The 27,816-nt window shown below is 43.4% G+C and overlaps 1 protein-coding gene across 4 annotated transcripts in view; it reads left to right on the top strand.

Moving 5' to 3' along the window:
* The window catches only part of LOC137321847 (nuclear receptor coactivator 7-like), a 116,730-nt gene that overhangs the window by 50,336 nt on the left and 38,578 nt on the right, over nt 1–27,816 (top strand). For all 4 annotated transcript variants that reach the window (XM_067984583.1, XM_067984584.1, XM_067984582.1 and 1 more), the window contains one exon: nt 10,301–10,578. In XM_067984583.1, the coding sequence (XP_067840684.1) occupies nt 10,301–10,578 (278 nt within the window). The remainder of the gene's footprint in view (nt 1–10,300; nt 10,579–27,816) is intronic.

Raw genomic sequence — 27,816 nt, 5'->3', positions numbered from 1 at the left:
TGAGGGCACGGGATGCGTTATGCTAAAGAAGTTCTGAAGTTCGGGGTTGAAGTACTCAGCGGTCTGGTCAGTTCCACCATCGCAGCAGGTAAATGTTTGTAAGCAACAATCGCAGGAGTGCTAAAGGCCATAGGGGTGAGTGAAGGCGGCGGGGCTGCCTGAAAGGACGTAATGATAGGTAATCATAATTTAATGAGGTGCAAACAGCTGCTTAAATTGCCCAAAATAGTCGGCGTGCTCAATATGGTTTAAATGGCACTTTTGTAATTGAAGCCTATGGTAATGTCAAACGATCAGCACCATTTGCCCTATATAGGTGGCTGTCCAAGATAAGCGGGGATGGTGTAAGTGGTGGCGACTATCAGTACTATCTGAAAGCTTACATATTTGCCATGGACCACAAACATTTGTTTTGTTTTCTTCTGGAATGAACAGACTATTTTGATCTAATGTTTTACAATGGAGAACCTTGTAAATTGAACTGTTAAATAAACAGCCTCATTAGGAATTTTGCAATATAGGTTTCTGCATATCACAAAAAAAAGTGATAGAGCAAACTCTTTTGGATTCCTGTTACTAAGACAACACAAAATGACCCACACTTTAGTCACTGTCAAACTTTAAGTTGTTAAGATTGCAGCACAAAGCCAAGAAATATACAGAAACATATACAAATGTATAGAGTCAACCTTTGTTTAACTAATTTTCATTTGGCAATGAAGTTCTCTCTTGCCCTGTTTTTTCTCATTTATTTAACACTCTTAGCCTTTAATTGTAATAATTCTATTAATATAAAATTCTCTTTATCCATCAATGTTAAAGGGCAAATTTGAATGTTTGAATAAAATTTTGATCCAACTTAAGTGCAAGTGAATGTAAAATCAGAAACCCAGCTTTAATTGTTAAAAATATCCTTTTTAGTAACATGAAATAATCTTGTACTTGTGTGATAAATGTGTTGCGATTTCTCAAAGGTTGTCCAGAAATAATACATTTTAAGAAACTATAATCATCCTTTTCCTGGCTGCTGTGAGCGCTGTCCAATTTGAATGATGTGTAGTCATGCATTGAATGCCACTTTTAATATTTATGTTCCTGCCAAACTCCTGTTTACATTGTTTGCGGGGCCAGGCAAATAGGTTTTCTGGCTTTCACTGAACTTGTCCCATAATACATACTGACTCGCCTTTTCTGAGAGTGCTGAAATGTTGCACATGCCCAGAAGTGACAACCCCTGATGTATTTGGGGCAATTTAAAATACCCAGGAATAAGCCAGCATTTGGGACACCATGCAACTAAAGTGAACAGGGGCCAGAAACACCAGTGTTCACTCTAAAAGTAGATGATTGGTAACTGTTCACCGGCAGTATATGGTGCCAAGTGTTTCAAACCTGTATTCCTCTGACACTAAGTTACAGACCTCAGCTGTGTTGTAGCAAAGCACTGAGGCATGGCCTCATGAGAGAAGTTGGAGGAATATCTTGGCTGGCTGGTTTTGAGCAATGTAGAAGTGGGAGCAGGTCTGCTATGTTGTTGGTTGCAGAGGGTGTATGGCAGGGGCATGAATCCTTTTGGAGCAGTAGGCCAGGGCCATGTGTCACAATTACTGAATAGGAAATGAATAATTAAATCATTTTTGAAAAAGAGTCATCACTAAATAGTATGTCAATTCCAAATCTCATTTGTATTTCTTGAGTTCGTGGACCATTCAATTTCCACCAGACAACAGGATTGGTGGGCGGGAGGAAGAATGAGTGCTTCTCTCTGATGATACTGAGTAATTTTCCAGTAACCTGGCCACCCAAAGCCACTGACTGAAATGGGAGCCAGAGCTGATGCTATTACTACATTTTAGCCCCTAACACCTCTGAGGCCTCTACAGCAATCGGGTGTAAAAAAAAATATGGAATCAAAAACATTTCCTACTTTGGAATGCAGATTTGTCACATGGAACCTTTCTTCACTTCCCACCTTCTGTCGTAACATATACCTGAATATTTCTTATGTGAAGCAAACGCTTGAGCACAGCAAGGCTTTTTTTTAATACCTCACTAAACGCCTTCAATAAAATAGGTTTGTGGTCTATTTTCCAATGTAAGAAAGCATCGATCAGCTGGTACTCTTGTCACATGTCCTATTTGTAAACCGTGTACCATGTTTTTCAAAGGTTTGGTGCCTTTCAATTGTCCTGGAGTCTTGCCCTTCATATGACTGAAATCCTGAGAATACTAGCCAGCAAATTATTTTTTCTTTCTCTCCTTCCTCCCTTTCTACCCTTTCTTACTCTTCTGTATTTTTCCTCTTTCTGAGATAGAGGCAAGAGGGGGAAAGAGATCCTTTTTTAAAAAAAAAGAGGTAGCAGCTTAATTTTGGAATTTGGTGGGAACAGATGCTAGAGTTGCTGCTCTTGTTTGGGGGTGGGTGTGGGTGCTGGAGGGAGAAGAGATACTCCTGTCTTCCTCAGGTTTGGTCCCACAGTGTTGAATCTCCTGACTGGTGGAGCAGAGGAGCACTGCTGGAAGGGGAAGGTTCATGTAAGCCAGTTGAGAGCCAGCTGCAATACCAATCGTTTCCTCTAGGGGATTATTTGGAGGCAAGTGCTTTTCATTAATAGCACTCAGTTCACTCATATATTTGACTCTGCTGAGAGCAAGAGCGAATTGAAATTGCCAGAGCTAGGAATGCGAGTTGTTAGACACATCAGTTCTAAGTCATTCCATTCTGGAAAACTAAGTAGGTAACTGTAGCCAGTTTGTGCAGTAGCAGATACTAGATTCAATTCATTGAAGCTCATCCTCTAGTAGACTAGCTCTCCCATTTATCATAGCCAACAACAATAATTTAACATTTGCTGTTGCTTTCATTACATATATAGAGACATGTCAGAATGCTTTACAGAACAGTGTGAAGTGGCATTTGAATGTCCCTGATGTTTTTGTCTCTGCTGTACAGCTCCACAGGAGGCGGCACTGATGTCAGAAATAGCATATGTCGCTGTAGTTTTTTTGACACTTGTGTGTGTCTAAGCCAAAATCTCCAGTTTGGATCTAAAATATTGGAGATTTCTGTGTGTGTGTGTGCATGTGTAAAATGGAGTAGATGTCATTTAATCTATTGTGAATAGGTGAACTCTCATAATGTTGTTATGATTTGTGTTGGTTACTGGAGAGATAATTGGTATTGGGAAGTGTTGAATAGTGGTCACCCATGTTCTTTAGCATGGGTGAAATCTCTGGAATGTAACATGGGTAATGACTTTCTATAGAAAATGAGTGACTATTTTAGGACCACTTCACCTCAAATAAGGTTTGAAAAAGAAAATCTCACAGGGTAGCTTTATAAGAGGGGAACTGATACCCTGTGACAGCACGGCCAGTTGGTGATGTGACCGGGATCTTCACAGCTGAAGATGTTGAATCTAAACAATTAAGTTCAAAATTGAGTGGCCCATTGTAACATGGAACACGAGTCAGCAACTAGTGGAGGAACTGAACATGCAGTTTATTGTGATGTAGAACCAGCAGTAATTCTTCAGTTTAAATCCACACAGGACTACACAATTATGCAGTGTTTGTTTGCAGAAATATAATTCAGCTGAATATATTGTCAACAAACAAGAATTTATGAGCAGTGTAGTCCACTATTTAAGTTTAGTTAGGTTACTGTTGTACAGAATAATGCTGCAATTTGGAGTCTGTTTGGCTCAGTTGGTAGCACTCTCCCCTGTGTCAGAAGGTTGTGGATTCAAGCTCCCGCTTCAGGACATAACCTAGGCTGACGTTTTAGTGTAGTACTGAGGGAGTGCTGCATTCTTGGAGGTACTGTCTTTCAAATGATTCATTAAATCGAGTTCTAGCTGCCTGTTCAGGTGGACGTAAAAGAACCTGTGGCACTCTTTGAAGAAGAGATGGGGAGTTCTCCTGATGTTCTGGCCAACATTCCTCCCTCAAAAAAAATTCCCGAAAAGCTATTATTTGGCCATTTATCTTGTTCATCTCATTTGCTGCTTATAGGACTCTGCTACATGCAAATTGGCTGCCACATTTGCCCACAAAACAAGTGATTGCAGTTCAAGGAAGCAATTCTTTGGCTGTAAAGTACTTTAAATCCAAATATACTACATCCACTGGTTCCCCCTTATCTACCCTGCTCGTTACATCCTCAAAAAACTCTCATAGATTTGTCAAACACAATTTCCCTTTCATGAAACTGTGTTGACTCTGCCTAATCATATTATGATTTTCTAAGTGCCATGCTACTACATCCTTAGTAATAGATTCTAGCATTTTCCCTACTACTGATGTCAGGCTAACTGGCTTATAGTTCCCTGTTTTCTCTTTCCCTCCTTTCTTGAATAGCGGGGTTATATTTGTTCCCTTCCAATTCATGGGGACCGTTCTAGAATCTAGGGAATTCTGGAAGATCAAAACCAATGCATCCACTATCTCTGCAGCCACCTCTTTTAAAACCCCAGAATGTAGGCCATCAGGTCCGGGGGATTTCTCAGCTTTTAGTCCCATTAATTTCTCCAGTACTTTTTCTTTACTAATCTTAATTACTTTAAGTTTGTCACTCTCATTAGACCCTTGGTTCCCCACTATTGTATGTTTTTTGTGTCTTCTACTGTGAAGACAGAAACAAAATATTTGTTTAACATCTCTCCCATTTCCTTATTCCCCATTATAATTTCTCCTGTCACTGCCTTAAAGGGACCCACGTTTACTTTCGCTAATCTCTTCCTTTTTACATACTTGTAGAAGCCCTTACAATCTCTTTATATTTCTTGCTAGTTTACTTTCTCATTCACTTTTCTCTTGGTCATCCTTTGCTGATTTCTAAAACCCTCCTAATCCTTAGGCTTACTCTGCTTTTTGGCAACATTGTAAGCCTCTTTTAATCTAATACTATCCTTAACTTCTCTAGTTAGCCATGGTTGGATCACTTTTCGCGTGGAGTTTTTATTCCTCAAGGAAATGTATATTCATTGAGAATTATGAATTATTTCTTTAAGTACCTTTGTTAAACACTTTGTCCCTTCCTGATACATGCTGGATGTTTTTATCCCAAATCACTACTCTGCCTTACAGCCTTGACTTTTCTCTTTAGACTTATAAATTTACCTTATCTGAACCGTTCCCCCCTCTTATTAGTTTAAAGCCCTATCTACTGCCCTAGTTATTCAATTCGCCAGGACGCTGGTCCCAGCCCAGTTTAAGTGGAGCCCATCCCATCGGAACAGTTCCCTCTTTCCCCAGTACTAGTGCCAGTGCCCAATGAATTGAAACTCCTGCTTCACACACCACTCTTTCAGCCAAGCGTTTAACCATCTAATCTGATTGTTCCTCCGACAATTTGCGCATGGCTCAGATAGTAATCCAGAGATTATTACCTTTGTGGTTCTGTTTTTTAATTTGGACCCTAGCTCCTCAAACTCCCTCAGCAGAACTTCATTCCTAGATCTACCAATGTCAGTTCCTAATTGGGCCGCGACAACTGAATCCTCCCCCTCCTGCTTCAAGTTCTTCTTTAGTCGCGACGAGATGTCCTTAACCCGGGCACTGGGCAGGTAACACAGCTTTTGGGACTCCCGGTCGCGGCTGCATAGAGCAGAATGTATCCCCCGACTATCCTATCCCCTAACACGACCACGTTCCTTTTCACTCCCTCCACTTGAATGGTCTCCTGTACCATGGTGCCGTGGTCAATTTGCCCATCGTTCCTGTAGTCTTTATTCTCATCCACATAGATAGCAAGTACCTTGTACTTGTTGGACAAAGGCTGAGGCCCCTCCATCACTGCATCTGGGGTCCCCTTACCTGCCTGACTCGCAGTCACGTCCTCCTGTGCCTAACCACTAACCAAATCTAAACCACTACCTAATCCAGGGGTGTGACTTCTTCCTGGGTCAAAGTGTCCAGGTAACTCTTCCCCCTCCCTGATGCATCGCAATATCTTCACCCCGGGCTCCAGCTCAACAATTCTGAGCGGAGGTTCCTCGAGTTGCAGACACTTACTGCAGATGAGGTTGCCTGGAATCACGCTGCTCTCTACGAACTCCCACGTGCTGCAATTACGGCACACCACCTGCACTGCCATCCCTATCTAACCTTGTTTTATTTATTTACTTTAAAGTTTTTATGTAATTACTTCACTTGGTTTATTTTTATTTTTTTTAAACTAGTTAATTTATGGAGAAGTGTCTTCCTCTGAATTGCCACATGATCTGTACACTTGTGCCTTTCATACCCTGCTGCTGCTGTGTTTTGCTAGTTAAGGCAGCCTAGGAGTAGGCACATAAATCTTTCCTTGGTGAAATGGAACAAAAAATGATGGAAATGCAGAACTGTTGCACTAAAGTGAATGGCACTGTATAAATATAAGTATGAATTTGGCTCAGTTGGTAGCATTCTCGCTTAGTTAGAAAATTCTGGGTTGAAGCCCCACTCCAGGACTTGAGAACATTGGGTGACTCTCCAGCGTAGCACTGAGAGAGTGCTGTGTTGTTGGAGGTTTAGATGACATATCCAGTTCTGGGCACCGCACTCCAGGAAAGATGTGAAGGCCTTAGAGAGGGTGCAGAAAAGATTTACTAGAATGATTCCAGGGATGAGGGACTTCAGTTACGTGGATAGACTGGAGAAGCTGGGGTTGTTCTCCTTGGAACAGAGAAGATTGAGTGGAGATTTGATAGAGGTATCTAAAATCATGAAGGGTCTAGACAGAATAGATGGAGAGAAACTGTTCCCGTGGGGAAAAGGTCAAGAACCAGAGGACATAGATTTAAGGTGATTGGCAAAAGAACCAAAGGTGACATGAGGAAAAGCTTTTTTACACAGTGAGTGGTTAGGATCTGGAATGCATGGCTGGGGGGGTGGTTGAGGCAGATTCAATCGTGGCTTTCAAAAGGGAACTGGATAAGTACTTGAGAGGAAAAAATTTGCAGGGCTATGGGGATAGGGTGGGTGAGTGTGACTAGCTGGATTGCTCTTGCATATAGAGCCATCACGGACTCGATGGGCCAAATGGCCGCCTTCCGTACTGTAACCTTTCTGTGATTCTAAACTCAGATGGTGTTTGTCTGTTCTTGTGCTTCAAGTGGGTGTTAAAGATCCCAGGCCATTATTCAAAGAAGAGAAGGGAGTTCTGAATGTCCTGACCCTCCCCTCAATTTTATTTTGGGAAAAAGAAACAGATCATTTGGGTCATTTATCTCTCATGGGATCTTGCTGTGTGCACTAGTCATTGCAGTTCAGTCATTCATTGTGTGTGAAGCCAGAGTTGGAGGAATGGAGAGTGTAGCTGGAGAAGATGGCTCAAATAGGGTGGGGCCATATTGTGGAGATTTGAAAATGAGTCAATCCACTGGGGTACAGGGAGCCAGTAGAGCTGGGTAAGGATGGGACTGATGGATGTGCTGGGTTTTGTGTGACAGAAGACTCTGGCCATGGAGTTTTAGAAAGGTGAATGGTGCAGGTGAGTTCCCGGTGAGGAGAACATTTGAGGAGTTGATCTTCAATAGTTATGAAAGTATGGATGAGTATTTCAGCTGTAGAAGGGATGAGGCAAGAGACAAAAGGGCAACAAACTGGATATGGGGTAGAAATCTAACGTCAGGGCCAAATAGAACAGTTTTGATGAAAGATCACACCGGAAACATTCACACATCTTTCTTGAATGCTCATCAATCTGCTGTGCATTTCCAGTATTTTCATAATTTACTATTTTCTTTTGTATTTCTCCTTTGTGAAAACTAGTTCTGCTGTACTGATGATGTGAGTGACGATATCACTGGAGTAGAATGTCATAATGACCTCTTTATTTCCTTTTATGTTTTCTCTTATTCTTCAAGTTTTCTTTCTTTTAAACTTTCTCTCCTGAAGGTGTTGACTGCCTCTTGTGGTATGGTTCCACAGGTGCCAGGTATCCTCTGGCACTTTTCCTGTGTCCATTATTATAATCATTGAGCGTTGGCTGTGGGGAAGGGAAGGTCATCACAGCTAAACCAGATCCAGTCCTCACCTAAAACTTTGCGCAGACACTCTTCCAGCAGTTTTCACACAATAATGATCAGGAGTGAAGTCCCCAACCGTTCTCTTCTTCCCCTAGGAGTGCCCTTGTGCTTCCTAGAGCAAATTCCATTGGACGCCATAAAACTGTGCTTTCATACTGACCTGAAATCAATCCGGAGTGATCAGAAAAACTTGCTGCTGGCTGGGTGTTCTGCATCCCTTAATGGTAGCATGATTTTTTTATATATATATATGTATGAAAGAGGGTTTGATACTGTAATTGAAAGTTAGGAAATGGCAGACTTGCTAAATAGATAATTTGTATTAGTCTTCAGGGTAGAGGAAGGGAATAAAGTACCAGGGATACGAAGAAAACTAAAATTAAATCAAGGGGAGGAATTTACTAGATTTAATTTAAGTGTAAAAAATGGTAATGGAGAAAATAATGAGGCTGAAGATAGACAAATCTCTGGGACCTGTTGGTTTCCACTCCAGGGTATTAAACGAAGTAGGTGAGGAAATTGTAGATGCTTTAGTCCTTCCAAAACTCTCTTGATTCAGGAATTGTCCCCTTGGATTGGAAAGATGCTAATGTCACTCCATTATTTAAGTGTGGGTGAGATAAACCAGGAAATTATAGACCTATTAATCTGTTGTGGGGAAGTTACTAGAACCTGTTATTAGGGACAGAGTAACTGAGCACTTGAACAAATATGAACTGATCAGAGAGAGCCAGCATGGATTTATAAAGGATAAGTCATGTCCAACTAACCTAGTTGAATATTTTGAAGAGGTCACTAACGTGGTAGGTAAGGGAGTGTTTATGGGTGTTATTTATATAGACTTCCAGAAGGCAGTCGATGAGGTTCCATTCAAGAGACTGTTAGCAAAAATGTAAGCACATGGATTTGGAGGCAACCTTTTGACATGGATAGGGAATTGGTTAGGAGGTAGGAGACAGAGAGTAGAGATAATGGGTATGTACTCCAATTGGCAGGATGTGACTAGTGGTGATCACCAGGGATATTTACTGGGGCCTCAGCTTTTAACTATATTTATTAATGACTTAGATGGAGGAATAGTGAGCTGTATACCCAAGTTTACTGACGACACTAAGTTAGGTAGCATAGCAAGTAGTGTAGATGGGAGCAGAAAGTTGCAAAGAGATATTGTTAGATTAAGTGAGTGAGCAAAGCAGTGGTAGATGGAGTTCAGTGTGGGGAAGTATGAGGTCATCCACTTTGGACCTAAGAAAGATAGATCAAAGTATTTTCTAAATGGTGAGAAGGTAAGAACTGCGGAGGAGTGGAGATTTAGGGGTGCATGTGCAGAAATCACTAAAAACTAGTGGACAGGTACAAAAAATAATTAAAAAGGCTGATGAAATGTTAGCCTTCATCTCAAGGGGGCTGGAATACCAAGGGATGGAAGTTATGCTATAGTTCTATAAAGCTCTGGTTAGACCACGTCTGGAGTACTGTGTCCAATTGTGGGCACCGCACCTCAGGAAGGATATATTGGCCTTGGAGGGGATGCAGCGCAGATTCACCAGAATGATACCCGGTCTATGAGAACAAGTTGCACGGACGAGACTTTTAATTTCTCGAGTATAGAAGATTAAGGGATGATACAATTGAGGTGTTTAAGATTATTAAAGGATTTGATAGGATAGATAGAGAGAAACTATTTCCAAAATAAAAGGGCATAACCTTAAAATTAGAGCCAGGCCATTCAGGGGTGATGCCAGAAAGCACAAAGGGTAGTGGAAATCTGGAACTCTGTCTCCCCCAAAAAGTTGTTGAGGCTAGGTAAATTGAAAATTTCAAAACTGAGATTAAAAATTTTTTGTTAAGCAAAGGTATTAAGGGATATGGAACCAATGCAGATAAATGAAGTTACGATACATATCAGCCATTATCTGATTGAATGGCGGAACAGGCTGTAGGGGCTGAATAACTTCCTGTGTTCCTATTGCTTGCCATAGGTACTATTTTCCTCATTTTTAGAAAAAAGTTCGATCTCCATATAAGGAGGTTGCATCTGACTTGCTCCTTGATTTTCTTCTTGAGCTGGTGCTGCTTCAAGCTACTTAATACATCTGCCACATTCCCACATAATGGCAATTCCCAGATAATGATAATGCCAATTCCAATTTGAAATAATTTCAATCTTCACATAAAATGAATAAGCAAAACAATACCTATTGTAAGTGGTCTGATGTTATAACTTCTGTACATCCAACTTGTATTTGACTTTCTAACAAATATCCATAAAAATCTTTTATTTTAAGGCTGAAGAAAAAAACAAAGCAACTAAAGCAGAAGGAAGAGGAATCTTCATGTTGCAATGCTGAAAAACCGTTGCCCAAAATAGAAATACAAGCCAGTCAAGATGATTCTAAAGAAAACTTAAATGTACCTTCGCTATATTTGGTTGACCATGAAAAGTTGATGGATAATTCAAAAAATTCCTTGAAAAAAGGGGACAATACTGCACAAAACAATAAAAGGAAAACTACTCAAAGGAAAGAAATCCGACGTGCAGAGCTCAAGAATTTTTACTTGTCTGGTAAGTAACTGCAGATGGTCTTGGCTCAGATTTGACAGCCAAAATCTTTTCATTTATGTAAATTGAAATTGTATGATGGAAAATTATTCATGGTAGGGTTGTGAAGTGATCGGTTCTGCAAGCAATATTTGCAGTGTTACAAAGGTTTGCAAGTAGACATATGTTTATCCCCCAATAGTTACATTATATGTTTTTATTATGCCCGTAACCACTAATTGACAACTTACCAATTCAAATTTTAAGTGCTCAGCTATTAGAAATAGAATTGCAGATATACGATTGATTGCAATACACAACCCTCTATAATGCATTCCACTAGCAGCCAAAATGTATGTCAATGTCTAATGTGAAAGCACTATCTGATGTGATGATGTAATCACTGAGAGGTACATACCTATTATACACCTCTAAGATTTTTAAAAAATATATAAAGATTTAAATGATTCGAACGTACTCTGGCCTTTTTTTTGGTTAGCCAGTTGCCAAGAAAATGGGGTGGAAGAGACCCATTCCCAGGTCTTTTCACCATCTTGGCTGTTTGGATGTTCTTTTGATGTCTTTTCAGGGTTTCAGGCAGATGGGCAGAGGTAGAGACAGAGGCAGACAACCTTGCTTGGATGGAAGTAGGCGGTCTTTGCGATAGAGAAGATGTGAGGTTGATAGTTCAGTTTGGGTTGAGTAGGATGCTCAGGCTGGTTCAGCCTGAAACAGTGGACAGGGAGGGGAATGGAATTGGTGATGAGGTTCGAGTTTGGAGTGTGGGCTGAAGATGATGGCTTCGACCTTTAGCTGAAGGAAGTTATAGTTCATCCAAGACTCTGTTGCATAAGTAGTTTGACAGCACAGAAGTAGTGCAGGGGTTGAGCGGTTGTGGAGATGTAGAGTTGGGTGTCATTGGCATACATGCGGAAGCTGGCACTGTGCCTTTGGCTGATGTTGCCAATTATCAATAGGTAAATGAGGAAGAGGCTGGGGGGCAAGGATAGATTGTTGGGGGACTCTGAAGGTGATGGTCTGGGGGTGGGAAGCGAAGCCATTTCTAGGTAAGAGTGAAACCGAGCTAGGGCAGTTTCACTGGGTGGGGAGGTGGAATGTAAGCATCGAAGGAGGATTATGTGATGGACTGTGTTGAAAGAACAAAAGTGAAGGTCTCTGATAGGATGGAAGGCAGGAGTGATTAAATGACAAAAGGAATGATCGTGCAAAGCAAGGAGGATGGTACTGGAACAAGTAAAGAAACAAAAGATGGGTCTAGAGGAGCTGTAAATGGTAATAGCAGAACCATTACCACCATATGCTGTCCGAAAAAATGGAAGCAGTGGTTATGATCTGAAGCTATTGAAATCAATGTTGAGTCCGGAAGGTTGTAAAGTGCCTAATTGAAAGTTAAGGTGCTGTTCCTCAAGCTTCCATTGAACTTCATTGGAACAATGTAGGAAGCCGAGGTCAGAGTGGGAATGGGACAGAGAATTAAAATGGCAAGCGACCGGAAGGTCAGGGTCACGCTTGTGACTGAGCGGAGGTGTTCAGCAAAGCGATCGCCCAATCTGCGTTGGTGAACAAGGTAAAAGAGACAAACGGAAATCCCGTCGGAGAGAAGAGCAGAACTTCTGTTCTTGTCCCATTACCTCCCTCCTTGCCTTGCACCATCATCCTTTTTGTCATTTCATAGAATCATAGCAAGTTACAGCACAGAAGGAGGCCATTCGGCCCATCGTAGCTGAAAAAGAGCAATCCAGCTTAATCCCACGTTCCAGCACTTGGTCCGTAGCCCTGTACTTGGATGTGCACTTCAAGTGCACATCCAAGTACTTTTTAAATGATTTGAGGGTTTCTGCCTCTACTACTCTTTCAGGCAGTGAGTTCCAGACCCCTACCACCCTCTGGATGAAAACATTTCTCCTCAGCTCCTCTCTAATCCTTCTACCAATTACTTTAAATCTATGCCTCCTGGTTACTGACCCCTCTGCTAAGGGAAATAGGTCCTCCCTATCCATTCTATCTAGTCCCGTCATAATTTTATATACCTCAATTAAATCTCCCCTCAGCCTCCTTTGTTCCAAAGAAAACAACCCCAGCCTATCCAATCTTTTCTCATAGCTAAAATTCTCCAACCCTGGCAACATCCTCATAAATCTCCTCTATACCCTCTCTAGTGCAATCACATCTTTCCTGTAATGTGGTGACCAGATCTGTGTGCAGTACTCAAGCTGTGGCCTAACCAATGTTTTATACAGTTCTAGCATAACCTCCCTGCTGTTATATTATGTGCCTCGGCTGATAAAGGAAAGTATCCTGTATGCCTTTTTAACCACGTTATATACTTGTCCAGCTACCTTCAGGGATCTGTGGACATGCACTCCAAGGTCCCTCTGTTCCTCTACACCTCCTTATCCTCCTATTTATTGTGTATTCCCTTGCCTTGTTTGCCCTCCCCAAATGCATTACCTCACACTTCTCCAGATTGAATTCCATTTGCCACTTTTCTGCCCACCTGACCAGTCCATTGATATCTTCCTGCAGTCTACAGCTTTCCTCCTCACTATCAACCACTAAGCCAGTTTTTGTATCATCTGCAAACTTCGTACTCATGCCCCTTACATTTAGGTCTAAATCATTAATATATACCACAAAAAGCAAGGGACCTAGTACTGAACCCTGCGGAGCCCCACTGGAAACAGCCTTCCGGTCAAAAAAACACCTGTCGACCGTTACCCTTTAATCACTCCTGTCCTCCATTCTATCAGAGACCTTCCCTTTTGTTCTTTCCTCCTCTCCCCTTCCTTCCCCTCTTTCCCTGGCTCTGTACTTGCTTAAAAACTGTTAAATCTTCAACTTCTTCCAGTTATGACGAAAGGTCACTGAAATCTTAACTGTTTCTTTCTCCACAAATGCTGCCTGACTTGTTGAGTATTTCCAGCATTTTCTACTGTGGAAACAATATTTCAGTGAGTGAATGGTCAACTTATGGAGCAGTTAGTATTGATTCATTCAAATGCAAATTTGATAGATTTCTTTTAGAAAATAACATTTTGGGATATGGTATGAGTAACTTGAGGTAATGATGTGGCAAGTGTAGCATGCTTGGGAGGAAGAGGTGACTTTGGTTTCCAAAGCTCTCCTCTACTTGGGTTTTCCTCGTGTTACATCTGGGCATCTGGGTCTGTTGTAGACTAATTGATGGAATTAAAAAATGTGCACATACATTGCAACTAGGCCAGCTTTAACATGCCAAAAGGAAAAGTTCTTGCTATTCACGCAATTGACAAAAGTGAGATATGCCAGGGTATTCTAATTATAAACTCTTAGAGCATCTACTGAAGGCACATGGAGCAGGAACATTGGCCAGTAGAGGATTCTTACCTTTCTCGTGGAGGGGGGCGGGAAGTGGTGGCGATGATGATGAAAGAAACTTGTCTTCCTCACTTTCCAATCCCTTCTTCCATCCGACAATCTGTGCTTTGTTCCTAAGTTGAGACCTGCCTCAATTCGTTTCTAGAAAAATTCATCAGTGCACTTCTAAAGCTTTTGGTGTCTGCTGCACCACACAATCAGCATGCGCCCTAAGCTGGCCTTGAGAATCATAGAATCTTACAGCACAGAAGGAGGCCATTCGGCCCATCGAATTATCCAATTAGACTTTCCCCGTAGCCCTGCAAATTTCTCCTTTTCAATTATATATCCAGTTCATTTTTGAAAGTTACTATTGAATCTGCTTCCACAACCCATTCAGGCAGTGCATTTCAGAACATAACTCACTGTATTTAAAAAAAAAGTCTCCTCATCTCTCTGATTCCTGACAGGTTACTTCTACACCAGTGTCTTTTTTTAAAACTTTCCTGTGTGAAAGCAGGAGTGGGATATCTACTCATGGGGAGAAGGAAACATTTTGAGATGGAGAAAATGTCTTAATTTCTTATCCCTCCCAAACATTTGTGCTTATGGTGAGAACGGCCTCAATTAACTAAAAAAAAATAAAGTTGGCTACTTTAGGCAAATACAAATCCAAGAAATATTGCTGAACTCCCCTTCATTCTATATCCTAAAACTTAGAAAAGGATGCCACTTGTGACTTGATTCCCTGTAATAATATTGTGACTTCCATTACTTATCTAAAGAAATGTTATATTTACAGCAGTGTTTTACAGACAATAATTAACATTAACCTAACAATTCCATTTTTTTTCTTTTTGGAAATGCAACAGAATTATGAAGAAGGCTGGAATAGAACTTGTGTAATTCCAATGATGGTGTAAAAAGCGCATTATTTCTGTTTAAAGCATTCCGATCTTTAGACAGCAAATCCTAGATCTCTTCATTTATACATTTCACCTGAATCTGCCACATGAAGTGCAAGGCAGCAGATTTTGTTCGATGAGGATCATGAGGAGAGGGTGGTATATTGGGCTGGAGACTCCTGTCCCAAGACCCCTAAGGATTATCATTTAAGCCATGGCAACACAACATTGAGGACAACAACCTATTTGAATCCTGAAGAGTTGATTAAATACTCAGTCCACCATCACATCCCTAATACAGCTTACCCTGTCCCTTGGTACAGTGTCAGACAATGCATCAAAGACATGGCTCACACTTAGAAACATAGAATCATACAGGCCTATCATGCCTGTGCCGGCTCTTTGAAAGAGCTCTTCAAATTTGTGTCCTCTGGTTACTGAACCTTCTGCCAGTGGAAAGTTTCTCCTTATTTACTCTTATCAGAGCCCTTCATAATTTTTAACACCTCTGTTAAATTTCTCCTTGTACCCTCCTGCAATTCCTCATCTCTCACTCAACTCCATTCCCACACACCTGTAGGTGTTATGACCTCCTGGAACCCGTTGCGGTCCCCATTTTTAAAACTAGTATAAATTAGGTACTACAAGGCCTTTTTTTTACATATATATAGCTACACTCAGGGTCTAGGTATTAGTCTTTAGATTCATTTTTCAGAGCATTCGTTATATTAGTGGAAATATGGACCAAGAAACGTATCTACTCCTACGGTTAGCTGTTTCTAGTCAGGATCCAAGATGTAGTTTTGTATTGGTGATAACGATCCTATAAAGCGATAATGTCTGTCTGTTTTGTCGCAGAAGCAGTAAGGAATGTGAAATCAAAGGATAATACTGGTCTACTGGTATTGTTGTATGGCTTCACTCTAGTCAGAACTGCGTGTTTCTGGTTTGGTAACATGTATAGGCGTGGTAGGTCGTGCTGTGCGTGTTTAGATCGGCCGCATGGGATCGCTGTGTTCCCAATGAAGGAGCACGGACTCTCGTCTATTTCAGAGCCAAGGGCCGGCTGCTGTAAAACGACATTCAGCTTTGAGTTCTAATGACACGATGGAATCTCTGCAAAAGTGTGCAAGTGTTGATAATTTAGGATGTTTGTTCAGTGTTAGTCGAACTGATCAGGCAAGGAATCGGAGGCCACTTGCAGTTACTTTTATCGGCAGAATTTTCCGAGATTAATTTTAAATATGTTTGCACTAGAATTTTTTATGCATGATCCTATTGAAATGTGGAGGATTTTGACTCCAACTAATTCCAAAGCTACTTGGGAAACACAATTTGAGGGTGGTGAATCGTTTTCTCCCGGTTATTTGACGTTCGGTGGGAGCCGAGAGTCTTTGAAGGAGGATGCCGAAGGATTGAGTGACACGCTCCAGTGGCTTTCTTCTAGTATGTACATCGATTTTTCCCCCCCCCCCCACCCCACTATTAAAAACGAACGACCTTTTGTTCGGTTACGGTAGGTGTGGGGATAAATCAGCTACAGAGTATTCTTTATAACAATATAAGTATTGTTAGCCAATCCCTCGTGTCTACTGATCTTGGTAAGAGACTTGCATTTCTCTAGATCTTATTCACCTCAAATGTCTGAGATCTTACATGCAGTGAATTTTTGAAGTGAAGGGATTCCTATGTAGTACTGTTTTTCATTCCCTCTTCGCTTTTAATTCATACCGTTTTCTCCTGAAGGTAGTGACAGTTGATGGAGTACAGTATGTTTGCTGGCAGCTTTTGCTGTATTTTTGCGAGGCAGCATTTCTTTGAGTTGAAACAGTGTTAGCAGGCTACAGGAAGAGGAGGAATCTTACCAAGTTTCAGCCTGCTCTTGTCTTAACAAACATATTTCCACTTAAATTGACTCTTCCTCCTATCAAGTTCCTACTCACCTACATCCGTGACTCTTCTGATACCCTCTGCCTTTAATGAATTCCAGTTTCTGGCCCTAACCATCTCCTCTTCACAATGGATGTACTCAACATCTTTCATCAGGACAGCTTGCGGACCTTCCACTTCTCCCTCGAACAGTGGCCCAACCAGTCCCCATCCTCCACCACCATTCTCCGCCTGGCGGAACTTATTCTCTCGTTCAACAACTTTTCCTTCAACTCCACTCACTTCCTCCAGATAAATGTGTTACTATGGGAACATACGTGGGTTCTCAGTTATACCTGTCTTTGTAGGGTACATTGAACAGTCTTACACGGGTCCCTTCCCTGCTCTTTATTTTCTCTGCGCTGTTTCCTGCCCTGATCTGGAGAATGTCCTTAATTATGCTTCAAATTTCCACCCATCCCTTACCTTTTATGGTCCTTCTCTGACACTTCTCTTCCTTTGTAAACAATTTTACAACACCAAGTTATAGTCCAGCAATTTTATTTGAAATTCACAAGCTTTTGGAGGCTTCCTCCTTCCTCAGGTGAATGTGGAAATGGCACTTCTCTTCCTGACTGACTTCTCTTCCTGACTGACTTCTCTTCCTGACTGACTTCTCTTCCTGACTGACTTCTCTTCCTGACTGACTTCTCTTCCTGACTTCTTTCTGTCTCTGGGAATGGGCTTTCAACTGACATCAATTACAAGCCCACTGACTGCCACCACTACCGTGACTATATTTCTTCCCACCCTGCTCCCTGTAAGGACAACAATCACTTTTCCCAGTTTCTCTGTCCCTGTCGTATCTGATGATGTCACCTTTCATACCAGAACTTCTGAAATGTGCTCCTTATTTCTCGAGGATTCCCCGCCACTGTGGGATGAGTGTCAGTGTATTTTGGTTGGAGGGAGGAGGAGAACGAGTTGGTACTCGGAATGGGGCCCCACAATTGGAATACTGTGCTGTGGGGGAGGGGGGGGTTGGTCTGCACCCTTGGTGTTGACCTGCTTTTTTTCTTTTTCTTAGCCTCCTGGGTGACTGGAGCCTGCTTCTGTTTCAACCTGCTTCACCCACCCCCCCCCCCCACCCAACTCCCTCAGCTATTGACAAGATCACAATGTCTCGTAAATGTCTTTAGTTTCACTTGTTATGACTCCTATTGTCTCATGTTAATATCACTTCCAATTAACCATCTCCTGTTTTCCATTCCCACTTTACATTCTGTTTCTCTCCCATATTTGTCTTTGCGGGTGTGTGTTTTTCCTCCCCTTTCACTTTGTTCTAATCCCTTTTTAAATGCTGTACATTTGTAATTTCTACAGTTCTGAAGAAAGATCTACACCTGAAACGTTAACTCATCTGTTCTCAGATGCTAACTGACCTGCTGAGTGTTTCAGTATTTTCTGTTTTCTAGTTTGGGATTGGTGAGGCTAGTCGTAGTGTCTTTGCCACTATCTTAGCTAAGATTAACTTGCAGACCACGAACCGAATATGTGACCCCATTGTAGAGCCTATTTGATTATAACGTTTGAAGTTTCCAGAGATTATTTAATCTTGGTGATTATTAGTTGGTCTAATGTACCTGTACATGGTTATACTGTAGTTATTGTCCCATGTTTACAGGATTTTGAAAAGTGTTCAGTAGAAATGAGGAAATGTAGCTGCAGTGTGGGTATACATTGGTTAACTCATGGTGTCTGGGACAAAAACGACTCGTATGTTTCTGTAGCATGTGACCTGTTCCTTGCCAGTATGGCAAAGCAATGACTTATTTTTCTGGGCTTTTCCTATTCCCATTATGTTCATTTAAAGCAGAGCTATTTGATGCTATAGGAGCTGGAGCTTTTTTTTTATTCGTTCATGGGATGTGGGCGTCGCTGGCGAGGCCGGCATTTATTGCCCATCCCTAATTGCCCTTGAGAAGGTGGTGGTGAGCCGCCGCCTTGAACCGCTGCAGTCCGTGTGGTGAAGGTTCTCCCACAGTGCTGTTAGGTAGGGAGTTCCAGGATTTTGATCCAGCGACGATGAAGGAATGGCGATATATTTCCAAGTCGGGATGGTGTGTGACTTGGAGGGGAACTTGCAGGTGGTGTTGTTCCCATGTACCTGCTGCTCTTGTCCTTCTAGGTGGTAGAGGTTGCGGGTTTGGGAGGTGCTGTCGAAGAAGCCTTGGCGAGTTGCTGCAGTGCATCCTGTGGATGGTACACACTGCAGCCACTATGCGCCGGTGGTGAAGGGAGTGAATGTTTAGGGTGGTGGATGGGGTGCCAATGAAGCGGGCTGCTTTGTCCTGGATGGTGTCGAGCTTCTTGAGTGTTGTTGGAGCTGCACTCATCCAGGCAAGTGGAGAGTATTCCATCACACTCCTTACTTGTGCCTTGTAGATGGTGGAAAGGCTTTGGGGAGTCAGGAGGTGAGTCACTCGCCACAGAATACCCAGCCTCTGACCTGCTCTTGTAGCCACAGTATTTATATGGTTGGTCCAGTTAAGTCTCTGGTCAATGGTGACCCCCAGGATGTTGATGGTGGGGGATTCAGCGATAGTAATGCTGTTGATTGTCAAGGGGAGGTGGTTAGACTCTCTCTTGTTGGAGATGGTCATTGCCTGGCACTTATCTGGCGCGAATGTTACTTGCCACTTATGAGCCCAAGCCTGGATGTTGTCCAGGTGTTGCTGCATGCAGGCTTGGACTGCTTCAATATTTGAGGGGTTGCGAATGGAACTGAACACTGTGCAATCATTAGCGAACATCCCCATTTCTGACCTTATGATGGAGGGAAGGTCATTGATGAAGCAGCTGAAGATGGTTGGGCCTAGGACACTGCCCTGAGGAACTCCTGCAGCAATGCCCTGGGCCTGAGATGATTGGCCTCCAACAGCCACTACCATCTTCCCAGTTTCCCTTGGAGCTCAAAGTCTCTCATGCTATGGGAAAAATGGTGGGCTATATTGGACAGAGTGCTTCATAGGCACAGAATGTCTGTGAAAATTGTGGTTAAGTTTCTTTGTTTTTGTGGTTTCAGCATTAACATAGGGCATCCCTCTGGTCTCTGACTCACTCAAATTAATAGAGCTGAAGGAACAGAAATAGGAGTTGGTGACCTGGCCGCAATGGGGGGGATTTTAACCCCCTACTACGGGCGGGAGAGGGTTGTGGGAGGTGATAAAATTTCAAAAATCCAGAGCCCGCCTCAAACACGGCCACTTCCAGTTTTAACGGTGTTGAGTTGGAATGTGGGTGACTAACCTCTCCAAAGACGGGTCAGTCATTTAAAAATGCTAATGAGGCTCCGTGCCTTAAATTTTTACCTGACTTTCAGATTTAACTGCTGCGGGCCAGGTTTCCCAGGGCTCAGGAAACCTGGCAATTGATGGGAGGTGAGAATGGCCAGATCCAATCAGTATGTGCCTTTACAGCACTGCTTGTGGGCCTGGAGGAGCAGGGTTTCTTCCCCGGCCCCTCAAACAAACCTACTTTTATTCCCGTGATCGACCTCCCTCCCCACGATCGACCTCTTCCCTCCCCCACCTCCGCGATCTCTCCCACGATCTGTTCAAATCCGCCCCCCCCCCCCCCCCCACCGGCCCTTCGATCTGGCTGGCTGCTGCTGGGAAACGGAAAAAAATAATTCAAATGAGGCCCTGCTGTTAAATTCGGCAGGACATCTGCTTTACCTGTATCTCCGGGTTTCCCAGCTGTAAGGGCCCTGCCTCCCCGTAAATATTGGGGCCAATGAATTTGAGTGAGTGAGAGACCAGAGGGATGCCCTATTATATTAATACAGAAACCACAAAAGCAGAAAGGTGGAGAAAATTATTTTGAACAGACTTAAGTTATAAATTATATACCTGAAAATAAAATCTTGTACGCACATGAGTGAAAATGCAATGTATGGAAACCGTTTTATAATTTTATTCTTTTGGGGGATTTGATGGTGTGATTTATTTTTTCATCTTGGGATCTAGGTTGGAATTTAGCTAATTGAAGTTCAGTATGCAGATGTCTACATCTGATGTGCAACTTATAAGTTGCGATGTACTATGTAAAATGTTTTTGGCTTTGTTTGAGCCAAGATCATACTCAACCACAGAGGTGTGGCAGTGTTGCAACTTTGTAATGTACTTTGTACTGAGTTGGTGCAAACGAAGCTTTACCTCGATTTTAAAATTCTCATCCATGTTCAAATCCCTCCATAGCCTTGCCCCTCCTTATCTCTGTAACCTCCTTGAGCCCCACAACCCTCCAAGAACTCAGCGATCCTTCAACTCTGGCCTCTTGTACATGCCCCACTTCCTTCACCCCACCCTTGGAGGCTGTGCCCTAAGCTCTGGAATTCCCTCTTTAAACCTCTCTGCCTCTCCACCTCTCTCCTCCTTTAAGACGCTCCTTTATAACCTACCTCTTTGACCACTTTAGGATGCAATCATTAATCAGAATTGATGTTTTGTATATGTTCTAATTTCCCTCTAATGTGTCAAAAGTTTCTTGTTCCAGGAACATCAGCCACAACTAAAACAAAACCATAGTCAAATGTTGAGGCTTTGGGAAATATAATAGTGCTAATTGATGGTAAGCTCGAGGTAGAGTTTGTAGAAGGGAGACAGAATAGGTTGTCAAGAGTAAATTATGGTTTCCCCAAATATTCATCAAGCTCAAACAATAAGGCTCCCTCTGTGACACCCTGGTCCACTCTTCCGTCACTCTCAACACCCGCTCTCCTCTCCATGGCACCTTCCCGTGCGAGCGCAGGAAATGCAACACCTGTTCTTTTACCTTCTCCCTTCTCACCATCCAGGGGCCCAAACACGCCTTCCAGGTGAAACAGTGATTTACTTGTACTACTTTCAATTAGTACACTGTATTCGCTGCTCACAATGTGGTGTCCTCTACATTGGGGAGACCAAACGCAGATTGGGTGATCGCTTTGCTGAACACCTCCATTCAGACGGCAAGCGTGACCCTGACCTGCTGGTCCCTTGCCATTTTAATTCCCGTTCCACTCCCACTCTGACCTCTCTGTCCTTGGTCCTTTACATTGTTCTAATGAAGCTCGAGGAACAGCACCTCATCTTTTGATTAAGCACTTTACAACCTTCTGGACTCAACATTGATTTCAATAACTTCAGGTCATAACCTCTGCTCCCATTTTTTTCGGACAGCAGGTGTTGGTAATGGTTCTGCTGTTGCCATTTTCAGTTCCTCTAGACGCATCGTTTGTTTCTTTACTTGTCCCATTACCACCCTCCTTGTCTTGCACCGTCACTCCTTTTGTCATTTAATCACTCCTGCACTCCTCCCTATCAGCGACCTTCCCTTTTGTTCTTCGCTCCCCTTCCCCTTCCCCTCCCCTCCCCTGGCTTTGTACTTGGCTAAAAACAATCCTGAGCTATTTACAAATCAATAGTATTTTACACTGCAGATCTCTTCAAGATATATAATGTTATTTTCTGGTGACCAATTTCAAATTATCAATAAGCTTGCAGCAACTGGGTTGCTATTGTTGTTCTTTCATTTACAATCTGGAACTTCTTCCAGTTCTGATGAAAGATCATCGACCTGAAACGCTAGCTGTTTTTTTCTCCACAGATGTTGCCTGACTTGCTGAGCATTTCCAGCATTTTCTGTTTTTATTTTTGCTTATTATTATGTTTGTTTATCTCAATTTTTTAAAAGCCTTGGGAATATATGTTATAGATAGTTAAGTGTGTAGTAATACTGGGTGGCAGAGGGCATTTGTAGTCTGGTATAGTTGGGATGGTGGTTCTGGGGATGTAGGAGCAATGGAGAGGCTGGTGGGATGTGGAAATATTGGGGGAGAGAAGGGTCTTTAGGTCTGGGATTTCTGGGCTTCAGCACGACTGGAACGGATGTGTTGGAATTCTGGATGTGTTGTTGAGTTGCCGAGATATGGCAACGGTGGTCTTCGGTTGTGGGATGGGTGGCAAGTTACAGGAAGTGTTTGGGAAAAAGTTGCTGGATGTGGGGTGGAGCTTTGGTTGAGGTGCACTGGAAGTCATGCTTTGGGGAATGGCAGTGTTGGGAGGTCGATAGAGGGAACCATTGGTGGGGATGGTGATCTTGGGGATGATTGGGGGCAGAGGCTGTCTTAATTTCTAAGAGCACGAGGGTAAGGTCTGGGTCTATGGTGGAGAGCCTTGGCTCTGGCAGTGTTTTTTGGAAGGGCTTAGGTTTTAGTAGTATTTCTGGGTAGTTGGAGGGGATGCAGGAGAATGGAGATGGTCAGCCTTCATCCATGCTCCTTCCGCCCAAAGAACTTTTTACGGATTTCCAAAGCTGGTTTCCCAGCAATTAGCTGGCAGCATGCTGTTAGTTTTTTTTTAAAGCGATAATGCACTTACACTACATTTGTTGGCAAATATAGTTTAAGCACATCAAGCATTTTGAACAATTAACAGCTGGTTCCAGCTCCATACGTGGCAAATGACATGGGGGAAAGGCTTGATCATACTGGCAACAATAGGTAAGAATGGATGAGAGGACTGATAAAGTCAGGAGTGGAAACCGGGGTGTGGCCAGCTTTGGATTGGCTGTTGGGATGGGTTGGGAGCTGTGTTTGTCGAGTGGTCAGGGGGGGTAGTTGGTAGGAATTGGATCAGGTGAGCGTTCCGATCTTCACAGGGCTTGGATTATGAACGATGCCACCTTGTTCAGAGATGTAGCTCATTAGCTAGGAGGACCAGAGCTGGAGCCACATAGCAATAATGAGATATAAATTGTGTGTGCAAGAAATAGTGGCGAGAATGTATTACAGGAAGTAAGTGTTACATTTACAGGAAGTACGCTATATGAAATAATTTAAATATATCAAAGCTAGAGTTATATTAAAAAAAAGATACCCATTATAGAGATATAAATAAAATACTGGATATCTAGCAGTGATTATCACTGAGTAATCATGCACATATTTCAGGTAGCAACGCAAGATCATTGAGCATGGTGCCTGTAAATCCTGTCCATAGTCTTTTATTATACATATATACACATTGAGGATGGGTTTTTTAAGTTGACATTTGGCATTGTAAATGAGAGAATAACAGATGCAACCCAGTTGCTGCAAGCTTATTGCTAATTTGCAATTGGTCACCAGAAAATAAAATTATATGCTTTGAAGGTGTAGATATATATTCTGCGGTGTAGAATACAATGTGGAAAATTGCCCGGGTATGTCCTGTCCACAAAGAGCAGGACAAATCCAATCCGGCCAATTACCGCCCTATCAGTCTACTCTCAATCATCAGCAAAATGATGGAAAGTGTCGTCGACAGTACTGTCAAGCGACACTTACTCACCAATAACCTGCTCACCAATGCTCAATTTGGGTTCCTCCAGGACCACTCTGCTCCAGACCTCATTACAGCCTTGGTCCAAACATGGACAACAGAGGTGAGGTTAGAGTGACTGCCCTTGACATCAAGGCAGCATTTGACCGAGTGTGGCACCAAGGAGCCCTAGTAAAATTGAAGTCAATGGGAATCAGGGGGAAAAATCCCCAGTGGCTGGAGTCATACCTAGCACAAAGGAAGATGGTAGTGGTTATTGGAGGCCAATCATCTCAGCCCCAGGACATTGCTGCAGGAGTTCCTCGGCAGTGTCCTTGGCCCAACCATCTTCTGCTGCTTCATCAATGACCTTCCCTCCATCATGAGGTCAGAAATGGGGATGTTCGCTGATGATTGCACAGTGTTCAGTTCCATTCGCAACCCCTGAGATAATGAAGCAGTCCGTGCCCACATGCAGCAAGACCTGCACAACATCCAGGCTTGGGCTGATAGTGGTAAGTATCATTCGTGCCAGACATGTGCCAGGCAATGACCATCTTCAACAAGAGAGAGTCTAACCACCTCCCCATGGCATTCAATGGCATTACCATCGCTAAATCCCCCACCATCAACACCCTGGGGGTCACCATTGACCAGAAACTTAACTGGACCAGCCACATAAATACTGTGGCTACAAGAGCAGGTCAGAGGCTGGGTATTCTGTGGTGAGTGACTCACCTCCTGACTCCCCAAAGCCTTTCCACCATCTACAAGGCACAAGTCAGGAGTGTGCTGGAATACTCTCCACTTGCCTGGATGAGTGCAGCTCCAACAACACTCAAGAAACTCAACACCATCCAGGACAAAGCAGCCCGCTTGATTGGCACCCCATCCACCACCCTAAACATTCGCTCCCTTCACCACCGGCGCACCGTGGCTGCAGTGTGTACCATCCATAGGATTCACTGCAGCAACTCGCCAAGGCTTCTTCAACAGTACCTCCCAAATCCGTGACCTGTACCACCTAGAAGGACAAGAGCAGCAGGCACATGGGAACAACACCACCTGCACGTTCCCCTCCAAGTCACACACCATCTCGACTTGGAAATATATCGCCGTTCCTTCATCGTCTCTGGGTCAAAATCCTGGAACTCCCTACCTAACAGCACCGTGGGAGAACCGTCACCGCATCGACTGCAGCGGTTCAAGGCGGCGGCTCACCACCACCTTCTCAAGGGCAATTAGGGATGGGCAATAAATGCTGGCCTTGCCAGTGACGCCCATGTCCCATGAACGAATGGGACCCATGTCATGTTCCTCTTGTGGGATTTGGGAATTCAGGGATCCTTCCTGTGTCCTTGGTTCCTTCACCTGCGGGAAGTGTGTCCAGCTGCAGCTACTGTTTGACCGCTTAACGGCTCTGGAGCTGCGGATGGACTCACTTTGGGGCATCCGCGATGCTGAGGAAGTCGTGGATAGCACGTTCAGTGAGTTGGTCACACCACAGATAAAAATTACTGAGGGAGATAGTGAATGGGTGACCAATAGACAGAGGAAGAGTAGGAAGGCAGTGCAGGGGTCCCCTGCGGTCATCTCCCTCCAAAACAGGTATACCGTTTTGGATACTGTTGGGGGAGATGGCTCACCAGGGGAAGGTGACAGCGGCCAGGTTCATGGCACCATGGCTGGCTCTGCTGCACAGGAGGGCAGGAAAAAGAGTGGCAGAGCTATAGCGATAGGGGACTCGATTGTAAGGGGAATAGACAGACGCAACCGAGACTCCAGGATGGTATGTTGCCTCCCTGGTGCAAGGGTCAGGGATGTCTCGGAGCGGCTGCAGGACATTCTGGAGGGGGAGGGTTAACAGCCAGTTGTCGTGGTGCATATAGGTACCAACGATATAGGTAAAAAACGGGATGAGGTCCTACAAGCTGAATTTAGGGAGTTAGGAGTTAAACTAAAAAGTAGGACCTCAAAGGTAGTAATCTTAGGATTGCTACCATTGCCATGGGCTAGTCAGAGTAGAAATGACAGGATAGCTAGGATGAATACATGGCTTGAGAGATGGTGCAAGAGGGAGGGATTCAAGTTCCTGGGCCATTGGAACCGGTTCTGGGGGAGGTGGGACCAGTACAAATTGGACGGTCTGCATCTGGGCAGGACTGGAACCAATGTCCGAGGGGGAGTGTTTGCTAGTGCTGTTCACATTTAAACTAATGTGGCAGGGGGATGGGAACCGATGCAGGAAGTCAGTGGGAAGTAAAGTGGTGACAGAAACAAAAGGCAGTAAGGGAGAGTGTACAAAACATGACCGGACAGATGGTCTGAGAAAGCAGGGCAAAGACCAAGGGAAGTCTAGATTAAACTGCATTTATTTCAATGCAAGAAGTCTGATGGGCAAGGCAGATGAACTCAGGGCATGGATGGGTACATGGGACTGGGATATTATAGCTATTACTGAAACATGGCTAAGGGAGGGGCAGGACTGGCAGCTCAATGTTCCAGGGTACAGATGCTATAGGAAAGATAGAGCAGGAGGTAAGAGAGGAGGGGGAGTTGCGTTCTTGATTAGGGAGAACATCACGGCAGTAGTGAGAGGGGATATATCCGAGGGTTCGTCCACTGAGTCTATATGGGTAGAACTGAAAAATAAGAAGGGAGAGATCACTTTGATAGGATTGTACTACAGACCCCCAAATAGTCAACAGGAAATTGAGGAGCAAATATGTAAGGAGATTACAGACAGCTGCAAGAAAAATAGGGTGGTAATAGTAGGGGACTTTAACTTTCCCAAAATTGACTGGGACAGCCATAGCATTAGGGGCTTGGGTGGAGAGAAATTTGTTGAGTGTATTCAGGAGGAATTTCTCATTCAGTATGTGGATGGCCCGACTAGAGAGGGGGCAATACTTGACCTCCTCTTGGGAAATAAGGAAGGGCAGGTGACAGAAGTGTTAGTGAGGGATCACTTTGGGACCAGTGATCATAATTCCATTAGTTTTAAGATAGCTATGGAGAATGATAGGTCTGGCCCAAAAGTTAAAATTCTAAATTGGGGAAAGGCCAATTTTGATGGTATTAGACGGGAACTTTCAGAAGTTGATTGGGAGAGTCTGTTGGCAGGCAAAGGGACGTCTGGTAAGTGGGAGGCTTTCAAAAGTGTGTTAACCAGGGTACAGGGTAAGCACATTCCTTATAAAGTGAAGGGCAAGGCTGGTAGAAGTAGGGAACCTTGGATGACTCGGGAGATTGAGGCCCTAGTCAAAAAGAAGAAGGAGGCATATGACATGCATAGGCAGCTGGGATCAAGTGGATCCCTTGAAGAGTATAGAGATTGCCGGAGTAGAGTTAAGAGAGAAATCAGGAGGGCAAAAAGGGGACATGAGATTGCTTTGGCAGATAAAGCAAAGGAGAATCCAAAGAGCTTCTACAAATACATAAAGGGCAAAAGAGTAACTAGGGAGAGAGTAGGGCCTCTTAAGGATCAACAAGGTCATCTATGTGCGGAACCACAACAGATGGGTGAGATCCTAAATGAATATTTCACATCGGTATTTACGGCTGAGAAAGGCATGGATGTTAGGGAACTTGGGGAAATAAATAGTGATGTCTTGAGGAGTGTACATATTACAGAGAGGGAGGTGCTGGAAGTCTTAACGCGCATCAAGGTAGATAAATCTCCGGGACCTGATGAAATGTATCCCAGGACGTTATGGGAGGTTAGGGAGGAAATTGCGGGTCCCCTAGCAGAGATATTTGAATCATCCACCGCTACAGGTGAGGTGCCT

The sequence above is a fragment of the Heptranchias perlo genome, chromosome 5 (assembly GCF_035084215.1).
Source record: "Heptranchias perlo isolate sHepPer1 chromosome 5, sHepPer1.hap1, whole genome shotgun sequence".
NCBI classification, from domain to species: Eukaryota; Metazoa; Chordata; class Chondrichthyes; order Hexanchiformes; family Hexanchidae; genus Heptranchias; species Heptranchias perlo.
The sequence above is the reverse complement of the archived record's forward strand: the minus strand, read 5'-3'. Positions and strand labels throughout refer to the sequence as shown.